Source organism: Octodon degus, unplaced genomic scaffold (genome assembly GCF_000260255.1).
Source record: "Octodon degus isolate 3935 unplaced genomic scaffold, OctDeg1.0 scaffold00036, whole genome shotgun sequence".
NCBI classification, from domain to species: domain Eukaryota; kingdom Metazoa; phylum Chordata; class Mammalia; order Rodentia; family Octodontidae; genus Octodon; species Octodon degus.
This window is the reverse complement of record NW_004524612.1, coordinates 8,659,279-8,670,010: the sequence shown is the minus strand read 5'-3', so window position 1 is coordinate 8,670,010 and position 10,732 is coordinate 8,659,279. Positions and strand designations below refer to the sequence as shown.

At 38.4% G+C, this 10,732-nt stretch overlaps 1 protein-coding gene across 1 annotated transcript in view; it reads right to left on the bottom strand.

Moving 5' to 3' along the window:
• The window catches only part of Piwil2 (piwi like RNA-mediated gene silencing 2), an 89,161-nt gene that overhangs the window by 46,246 nt on the left and 32,183 nt on the right, over positions 1 to 10,732 (bottom strand). The window contains exons 6-8 of the mRNA XM_004630649.2: positions 2,470 to 2,587; positions 1,814 to 1,938; positions 36 to 116 (exon numbers count right to left, since the gene is read on the bottom strand). Coding sequence (XP_004630706.1) covers positions 36 to 116; positions 1,814 to 1,938; positions 2,470 to 2,587 — 324 coding nt within the window. The remainder of the gene's footprint in view (positions 1 to 35; positions 117 to 1,813; positions 1,939 to 2,469; positions 2,588 to 10,732) is intronic.

The following is a 10,732-nucleotide window of genomic DNA, read 5'->3' as shown; positions in this document are numbered from 1 at the left end:
AAAAAAAATTTAAGAAGGGAAAAAAGACCACCAACCTGTGTTGCTGTAAAACCATAGCACTTGTAGGGTCATAGAAGTTTCTTCCCACAGGTTTCATATCTAAAAGTTTCATTGCCCTGAAATAAAAAGTAGCCATGAGGTAATCCCAGCACTTGAGAAGCTAAAGCAGGAGGATTGCCACAAGTTCAAGGCCAGCCTGGGCTACACAGTGAGTTCAGGACCAGTCTACACTACACAGAAAACCAAACAGCAACAACAACCCCACCACACACCAAAAATCATAAAAGTATTTACCCTGGGGTATTGTAACTGGCATCTCAAAATGAAGCTTTAAAAGCTACATTTTCAACAGAAAAAAAACTAAATTTTTTTCTTTTTAAAGATAACTACTCTAAACTTCCTCCAGCTGAGCACATAACAAAAGACCCTTCTCTCCTCAGCCCAAAAGTGGTGACTGGCACCAAAAGGCAGAAGCTCAGATTCCTTTCCATAAGAAAGAGGCCAGATAAGGTAGCTCATTGCCTACAGTCGCAATAGTCAGGAGGCCAAGGGAGGAAGATAGCCTGGTGTTTCAGGGCTACACAGAGAGTTCAAGACTAGCTATAACTATATAGTGATCCTCCAAACAGAATAAGAAAAGGGAAGTGGGAGAATGAGCACTAGCTCTACGTGCCCCCCATTTCCTGTGTTCCTTACTAAAAAGCCTCCTCTCCACCCACTGTACAAATGATGGTGGCTGGAGGAAACAGGCCCATCTCTCCATGGAGCTAGGTTAAATAAATCCCTTTTCCTTCTTTTTACCAAAATAAATTCATTCCTTTGATTTGGTCTGCAGCAAGTACGTGAATCTAAGCATATGAACCTAAGCGGCTAGCATATGAACCTAAGCAGCAACAGTCTGAATAACTGACTTCAGCCTTCCCTACTTATTAGCTAGTAAAATGCCAAGTTACTTCCCACGCTCAATTTACATTACTTTTTAGCATTAACCAAAAGGAACAAAAGAAAGCCAGTTTCCATGTTTATGAGTAACAGCCTGGAAAAGGTAATTCTCCTTTTTCCTGGCAGTGCAGGAAAAAAGAGAACTTTTTGCTTTTGAAAGGTAGCAAGGATTTACACTTATTGAAGGTAGAAAAGAAATGCACCCTGCAAAGAGCTGGTCAGGAGCAGACTCACAACAGCCTCAATCCTATCCTACGTTCTGTTTTACTGCACAGGAGGCAGTTTAGGAATAACAACTGTAAGAAAATTTGGGAGTCTCAAAAGAAGCTCAACAATTCTGAGCTTATGTAATGCAAAAGTTTAAAGGACTAGAAAATTTCTCCCAATATTTGTGCCCTCTACCTCTTTGATTAGCCCTCTAACAACATAATTAATACACAGTACAAACATTTGCTTTGAAATTGTCTGAACTAATTCTAAGGAACTCAGTCTGCTGCCCAGCTATCTCCAAACCTAATTTCATATACCTGAATTGGACTTACCACTTGTGTGATAAAGTTTTGCTGCTGGTTTTTAAGACAGGATTTCACAAGCAGTTTAGACGGGTCTTAAACTCACAATGTAGCCCAGATTACCCTTCACTGCAGCAATCCTCCTTCCTCATCCTCTTGAGTGCTGGGGTCACAGGTGTATATCACCATGCCAACTTTTGTGAGATAACTTTTAAGTTGTATTAAGATCATTTATTTATTAAATGCTTCCAAACTCATGTCTAGCCATTGTATGTAATGCCATCCAAGCTTCTTGGAGAACATTTGCACAAATATCAAACTGAAGTTAAAGCAAAGAAAGGCAGCAACTATTTTCTCACCGACGGAAAACAACATTGTAGAAAGGAATGCACAAGTCAGAGCAGGGCTCCAGGATCTTTGTCAACTGAATCTTAATGCTGATCTCAGCATTGTCAGTTTTCCTTTGACTTTTTAACTCAGGAACCTAACAAACAAACACAAGCGAAAAGAAATGACAAAGCAATGAAGTCATAATCTAATCTGTGTTCTAGAGAACACTAGAATATCCCAAAATATATTTTTCCTTCACTTTGCTGCCATGACAAATCATAGTTTGGCAACAAGGATCTAAGAAATTTGGTTAGAGAAACTCAACAAATATTGAAGTTGAAATGTTAAGCCATTCTCTTATAACTGAAGTCAAAGATTTTCAAGCACCTTGTTGAAGGCCCTTTTGAAGAACTCAAACAAGGGCTGGGGAGATGGCTCAGTGGAATAAGCGCTTCCTTGGCAAGCGCAAGGGCCTGAGTTCAATCCTCAGTTCCAGAAAAAAAAAAAAAAAAAAAAAAAAAAAAACTCAAACAGCAGAATTTCTGTTAGGTTCTTAGAAAACCTCCCTTCCTTCTAAAAATATAAAGACATAGCAGAAATGTTCAAGACATCTATGGATTTCCACCACTCACAGCACCAGCACACTCATAATTTCATCCAAAGTACAATTCCCATCGGGTCTTACTTGTTGAAGCTTAATAGGCAGATAAAGAATAGATCCATCAAAAGCAGTGACATTTCCAGTGACAGCTTGATGGTCCTTTAACATGCCAAACCTCATGCTTTTGCATTCTACTCTGGGGCTGGAAAATAGTAAAGAGGATTTTATTTCAGTTGGGCTCAAAGAACAAACTTTTTGCTTTTGAAAGGTAGCAAGGATTTGCACTTATTGAAGGTAGAAAAGAAATGCACCCTGCAAAGAGCTGGTCAGGAGCAGACTCACAACAGCCTCAAACAGCAATCTTTTCCCCCCTTTTTAAATTTTATTTTTATTTTACAGAAAAGAGACAAAACAAAATTTCATAACAAAATAAGAGGATAATAGCAATAGTTAATAAATTATATGTTGTTATCTCTAAGGTAGTTGCTCTAGGTACAAGTTATGGGCATAAAAATTTCTCCAACTGATACTAGCACAAAGCTTCCTTTCTAATAAACTAAGACACATTAATAGTATAGCTGACTTGCATTTTTCCCTTTTCCCTACTGTCCATTCCTCTTTCACCCATCCTACTTCCTTTTACTTTTGAATAATTTCTCCCTAGTTCACAATATCTATTGTACATTTTAGACCTTATTTACTCTTTCAGTTTATCATACCAATAAGAGACAATACGAAAAAAAAAAAAAAGAGACAATACGATGTTTACACATATGATGAGTCTGACTTATTTCACTTATGAGTATGGTCTCAAGTTGCATCCATTTACCTATAAAAGTTTCCAGTTTATCTTTCTTACGGCTCTCTAGTACTCCATCACATAAAAATACCACATCTTGTCGGGCCGGCCACACCCCTGGGGCGTGCTGAGACAGCAATTGAGACTGGGCATGGTGGTGCACACCTGTAATCCCAGCTCTTGGGAGGCTGTAAACAGGCGGATCGGGGCTGGTGAGATGGCTCAGTGGTCTAAAGCACCGACTTAGAACAAGCTTAGCAAAGCCCAGGGACGACGGTTCAATCCCCCAGCACCACATGCCAGCCAGCCCGCCCCCTGGTGGGCTGAGCTGGCCACACACACACAAATAAATAAATAAAATTTAAAAAATAAATAAATAAATTTCAAAAAAAAAAAAAAAAAACAGGCGGATCACTATGAGTCCAATCTAGTAGTGAAACCCTGAACACCCTGTAGACCCTTCTCTAAAATATTTTATTTTTTTTATTTTTTATTTTTAAATTTTATGTGTGTGTGTGTGTGTGTGTGTGTGTCCAGCTCAGCCCACCAGGGGGCGGGGCTGGCTGGCATGTGGTGCTGGGGGATTGAACCGTGGTCTCTGTGCTTTGCTAAGCTTGTTCTAAGTAGGTGCTTTAGACCACTAAGCCATCTCCCCAGCCCCTCTAAAAATTTTTTTTTTTTAAAAACTGCATCTTTTTAATCCATTCCTCAGTTGCTGGCATTTGGGTTGTTTCCAAGAGTCAGCTATGACTGACTCTGTTTATAAACATGGGTACACATATATCACTGCAATACGATGTTTTAACTATTCTGGGAAGGTACCCAGAAAGGGAATGGCTGGCTCAAGTGGGACCTCTAATGTTAGTTTATTGAGGAATCTCCTCACTGATTTCCACAGTGGTTGTACTACTCTACACTCCCACCAACAGTGGAGAAGGGCTCCTTTTCCCTACAGCCCCTCATTTGTTATTGGTTGATATGACGACAGCCATTCTTTCTGGGGTGAGATAGAATCTCAGTGCTGTTTTAATTTGTATCTCTCAAATTACCAGTGATGCTGAACATTTTTTTCATACATTTATCTGCCATTTGTATTTTTTCATCTGAGAAGTGTGTATTCATCTCAGGTGTGTATTTTTTTGGGACTGATCTTTGAATCTGGAGGCAGTTTAACTTTTTTTTCAATTATTTGTATGTCCTAGACAGAGGTCCTTTGTCTGAGGGACAACTGGCTAAAAATTTTTCCCACTCTGCAGGTTTTCTTTTCACTGGGTTTTTTTGTTTGTTTGTTTGTTTGTTTTGGTTTTTTTGCCATACTAAAAATACCTAGATGCTAATGGCCATCACTGTGAGCATCTCTTTTATTTTTTTATTTTCCATAATTTTATTGAGAAACAAATAGCAATGAGACAGTTTCAAACCAAATAAGTAGGACAGTTTCAATAATTAACACATTGCATACATTCTTCCTAGTGGTTAACTGCTGTACAAGATGCGGACTTGATATCCTATTTACAAACACGATTAGAACAAATCCCTCTATTCATTAAGAGAATGTAACTATATATCTATCCTAACCACTTTGAATACACAGATACAAAATGGACATTCATCTGTATCCCCTTTTTTTGTTAAGTTCCATCATTTAAATATCACAGGTGTGTGAACTCAGCAAAATATTCTAAAAGAGTTCAGAAGCCCATAATAGTATTGGGACTTCCGCTTCACTGGCAATGTCAGAAATTGTTGACCTGAGTCCCTTACAGCTCAACATAACACCATGGCTTTACTTCTTATACTTCTTTTCACTCTTAAACAGCAATCTTTACTGGAGCTGTGTAATAGGTTTAGAGAAGCAGTCACTTGTAACTGCGCTCCACCTAGTGGTCATATTAAAAATTACATAGCTAACTAAAAGTACAATGTGGATTCAAGGATACCTGCTCATAAACAAAAACATTAGAAAATATAGGCAAAGAGAAGGAAAATAAATATAACCCTCAATTCCAACACCCAAGGACAACTTCCTTAACACATCAGTGTATATTCTTCTAGACTCTAAATCTATCTGGAAACATTTTATATAAGAGTACAGATGGTATGTTAGGCTTTGCAGGCCAGATAGCCTTGCAGTTTTGTTGGTGTAGCACAAAATCAGCAACAGACAATATGTAAACTAATGAGTGCATCTGTGTGCCAATAAAAGTTTGTCACAAAAACAGGCCATGGGCCATGTTCGACCTTTGGACTAAGTATGGCTTGCCAATCCCTGCTTTTGAGTCTCAGAAATACATACTTTTTTTAAGAAAGTGTTTTTCAAAAACAGGAATTTAGTTCAGTGTAGTTGTACATGCCTATAACTTAAGTACTCTATGAAGCTGAGGCACACAGAATCACTTAATTTGAGCCCAGCATGGGCCACATGGTAACTTAGCCGGACTGTCTCAAAAGCAGCTCTCTCTGCTTCCTGATACCATGCCATGGGCTGCAGCTTTTTTGTTGTGCTATTCTGCTTTGGAGCACCTGACTATGGATTGAAATGTTTATAAACTGTAAGCCAAATTGTGGGAAGCCATTAACTGGTATCCATTTTATAATAGTGTCAGCCATTTTCTTAAGTTTCTATTCCCCTGCTGAGTTAAGTTTCTGTTCCTTCCCGCCTTGCCCATTCCCCGTGATATGCCCCAGGGGTGGGACCTTCCTCTGTTGCCTAGATACCCGCTGCCCCCAAGAGCCCAGACTTCCTCATTCCTACACCCCCTATATACCCAGCACCTCCCCTGAATAAACAAGATTTGATCACAATCCTGTCTTGTCTCCATTCTTTGTGTCTCCTGTACCTTCTCATCCCCACTCCCCCGCTAGGGTCCTCGTTGACTAACCCCCGGGTCGGGACACCAAATAAATTTGTCCTCCTTAAAAAGGTGGCAGGGGTGGGGGGCCGACTGGTGATGTAGTTTAGTGTGATGGCCCTGGGTTCAATCCTCTGTACTGAGAGGTGGGTATAGAGAATATATAATTTAAAAGTTGGATTTTATTCTAACCACTTTCACTCATGGCTATTTCACCTTTTAATTGATTCACTGCTACAAATGCCACAGCTTGGAAAAACTCCAGAAGTGGATAAGGAGCTAGGAGGAGTGGACTTGAAAGAATTAAAATGTGTTATATATGCATACCAATAGCCCATGACGAATGTAATCATTACATACTGCAAACATGCACTAATAAAAATTAAAGTTAAAGAAACAAAACCTTCAGCAACTACTTTATACAATGACTATCCTATTACTACACAGAGCCACAAAGTTTGAACAAATTCAAAGATAAAAAATCGAATATTTTTAAGAACAGGAAGACAAAAAAAAAAATCAAGTGTAATCCAACAGTTATTCAGAAAATCAAACATGTGCAAACATCACACTTTTTTTAAAAGTTCAAATATAATTTGAATATAACCTATCTAAGACATTTGGGACCAGAAATCTTCAGATTTTGTATATGAATATTTACATATACATCATATCTTGAGGCTGGGACACAAGTCTAACCAGGAAATTCAGTTTTAATTAATATACACTTTATACATATAGCCAAAGATTATTTTATACAATGTTCTTAATAATTTGTACATGAAACAAGTTTCATGATCAGAAATTTTCCAGGCCAGGGAGACAGCTCAGTAGAATAAGTGCTTGCCTGGCAAGCACAAGGGCCTGAGTTTAATCCCTGGTTCTGAAAAAAAGAAAGAAAGAAATTTTCCATTTACACTGTCACATCACTATTCAAAAGGTTTCACATTTCTGAGTACTTCAGATTTGGGACTTGCAGATTAAAGAGGATCATCCTATACCCACCCAGAGATAGCCTACCAACAGAGTATAAGTTTGTCTTCACAGACCTTCTGCATGTACTATGAGGAGGATGCAGGATGTCCAGGCTAGTATAATACATTTTCTCAGTAATCTCTAAGGGATCTAGATGGCCATCATACTGTGGCTTCAGCAGTCAAGAGCTACAATCCCAAACTATAAATCCATGCCTTCTCCACAGCGCATTCAATGCTAAGTGGCCTGTGAGGATTCCTATACCCTTTCTGTTTCATTATATTTGTCAATATATTCTCAGAGAAAATATCTCACCATACACACAGTTTTTTAAAGTTCATTGGTATAATTTAGGTATATATAATGATTACACTCATCATAGGAAATAGAATGCACCTTGATGTCTCTTTTTTTTCTCATTCTCTTCTTCTCCCTTCAACTCTTCTCCTTGAGTTTTGTTTCCACTTTTTGCTTTTCCCACTTCTTCTTTTCCCTTCCTTTCTTTCCCTACCTAGTTTTCCTTTCTTTTGGAACAACTTCTTCCTATTTTAGAATTTCTAGTACATGTTTTGATTTTTATTTACACTTTGTTTCTCATACCAGACAGAGAATGCAATACTTACACATATATACTTTATTTCACTTGAGAATGGTCTCAAGGTCCACCCAAGTAGCTATAAATGACTCAACTTCATACTTCTTTATGGCTGAGTAATATTACATCGTATAAAAATTTTTTTAAATCCATTCATTGGTTGACGGGCACCTGAATTATTTCCAAGATTTAGCTACTACAAACCATGCTGCTATAAACATGAGTGCACAAATATTGCCGTGGTATGATGCCTTTAACTCTTTCAGGAGGAATTAAGGAGAATAGCTGGGTCAAATGGGACCTCTAGTCCCAGTTTTCTGAGGAAACTCCATACTGGTGACTGCACAAGCCCATACTCCCACCAAGAGTGGAGAAAGACTTTTTTCCCTACAACCCTACCAGAATTTGTTATTGGTTTATTTCTTAATAATAGCCATTCTTTCTGGGGTGAGGTGGAAACTCAGTGCTGTTTTAACTTGTATCTCACAAATGACCAGTAATGTTGAAGATGTTTTCATATGTTTATGGTACTTGTATTTCATTTGAGAAGTGGGTATCCACCTCATATGCCTAAATTTGGGGGCTCTTTTTTTTTTCAATTCCTTGTATGTTCTAGACTTCTTCTGCTATGCCAAAGCTTTTTAATAAGATTCCACTTTTTTATTCTTTGGAGTACTCTTTAATTGGGGTTTTGCTCATAAAATCTTTGCTTACACCTATGTCTTCTTCAAGAGTTCTACCTATCTGCTCTTGTATCAAATGTCATGTTTCTGTCTTAATATTTAGATCTTTGATCCATTTTGATCCTAGTTTAGTACATGGTAAATAGACATGGATCTAGTTTTCGTCTTTAGCATGTGGAGAGCCAATTTTTCCAGCACCATTTATTAATGAGGCTATCTTTCTTCCAGTGAAAATGTTTGGCCCCTTTGTCAAATACAAGGTGGCAGCTGGGCATGGTGCCACATACCTGTAATCTCAGTACTTTGGAGGCTGAGGCAGGACTGCTGTGAGTTCGAGGGGAGCCTGGGCTACAAAGTGAGTTGAAGGCCAGCCTGAACTGCATTGCAAGACTGTCTCGGGGCTGGTGAGAAGGCTCAGTGGTCTAAAGCACCTACTTAGAACAAGCTTGGCAAAGCACAGAGACCACGGTTCAATCCCCCAGCACCACATGCCAGCCAGCCCCGCCCCCTGGTGGGCTGAGCTGGCCACACACACACACACACACACACACACACACACACACACAAATAAAATAAAAAGACTCTGTCTCAAAAAAAAAAAAAGATATTAATATAACCCCCCCCCAAAAAAAGACCCTCTCTCAAAAAGAAAAAAAAAAGTAGGCAAGGTGGCTTAGTGTGTCTGGAGTTGTTTCTGTATCCTTTCTGCATTTTCTAATCTGTTCCATTGAGTCTCAGGGTTATTTTTTCTCTAATTCTGTGATTATATGCCATTAGAATTTTGATCAGGATTGCATTAACTCTGTATTAACAATTTTGGAAGTACACCATTTTCACTATAGTGGTTCTTCCTACCTAAGAACAAGATGTATCTTTCCACTCTCTGATACCCTCTTCAATCTCCTTTTTCAGAGTAGTTCTTAGTCTTTCACTTTCATTGTTAGACTCCTACATATTTCATTTTTTGAATGCTATTGTGAAAGGTATTGTTTTCCTAGTTTCTATCTTGAGTTTGCTATTTGTGTAAAAGGCTATTGATTATTGAATGCTGACTTTATATCCAGCTATACTTCTGAATTTGATTAAACCTAGAAGTGTTTTGGTGGAGTTTTTGTGTTCTTCTATGTGAATTATCATGTCATTCACAAATAATTTAACTTTTCCTTTCCTATTGTTATTCCTTTTATTTCTTTCTCTCACCTAATTGCTCTGGCTAACATGTCTAAATCTATGTTAAATAACAATGGTGACAGTAGACATACTTGTCTTACTCCTGATTTTAGAGTAAAAACGTTCAGTTTTTGTCCATTCAGGGTGATATTAGCTGTTGGTTTGTCACAGTTGGCTTTTATCAGAGAGATAAAGACCATCATTTCCAATTTTCTGTAGGGTTTTTGTCTTCAATGGGTGTTAGACTTTGTCAGAACTTCCTCTATTGAGGTATGATTTTTGTCCTTGGCCCTGTTAATATGGTGTGTTACATTTATTGATTTGCATATGTTGAACCATCCTTGCAGCTCTGGGGTGAATCCTACTTGGTCATGGTATATAATCTTGATGATGTGCTGCACTGTTTGCCAGTATCTTGAGGATGTAGGGGGTCTGTGTTCATTTGGGAGATTGATTTGTAGTTCTCTTTCTTACTTGAATTTTTCTCTGGTTTTGTTATTATGGTAATGCTTACTTCCAGGAATGACTTTTGTGAGTATTGCTTTCCTTTCAATTTTACTGAAGAGTTTGAGAAGTAGTGATATTAGGTCTTCTCTAAATTTCTTGCAAATTGAACAGTGAACCCATTAGGACCCAGGCTTTCGTTAGTGCCTTTTTTGTTTTCTTTTGAGGCAGGGTTTTGCTACATAGTTCAAGTTATTCTTTATCTTTTTCCAATTTAATTTAATTTTTTTTCTTTCTTTCCTTCCTTCTTTTTGTGGCCCTCTCAGCCCAGTCAGGGCTGGCACAGCATGTGGTGCTGGGGACTGGACCATGGTCCCTACACTTTGTCTAAGCTTGCTTAAGCAGGCGCTTTAGACCACTGAGCTATCTCACTGGCCCATCAAGAATTTTTAGAGTGTTGTTTTTGTTTTTGTTTTTGTTTTTCAGTACTGTGGATCAAACTTGGCACTTTGAGCTTTCAGGCAGGCACTTATGGCACTGAGCTATCTCCTGGGCTCAAGCTGTTCTTGAACTCACTACGTAGCCCAGGCTCATCTTGAACTTGTGGTGATCCTCTTATCTCACAGCCTCCTCAATGCTCAGATCACAAGTATGTGCCACCACACCAGTCTCATTGGTATATTTTTCCATTATATCTTTAATTTCACTAACTGATACTGGTTTATTTAGAAGTTTTAATCTTCTTGATTCAGCTTTGATAATTCATATGTATCTAGGAATTTGTCCATTTTGTCTGTTTGCCATCTTATTAGAATACAGGTTCTTAAAC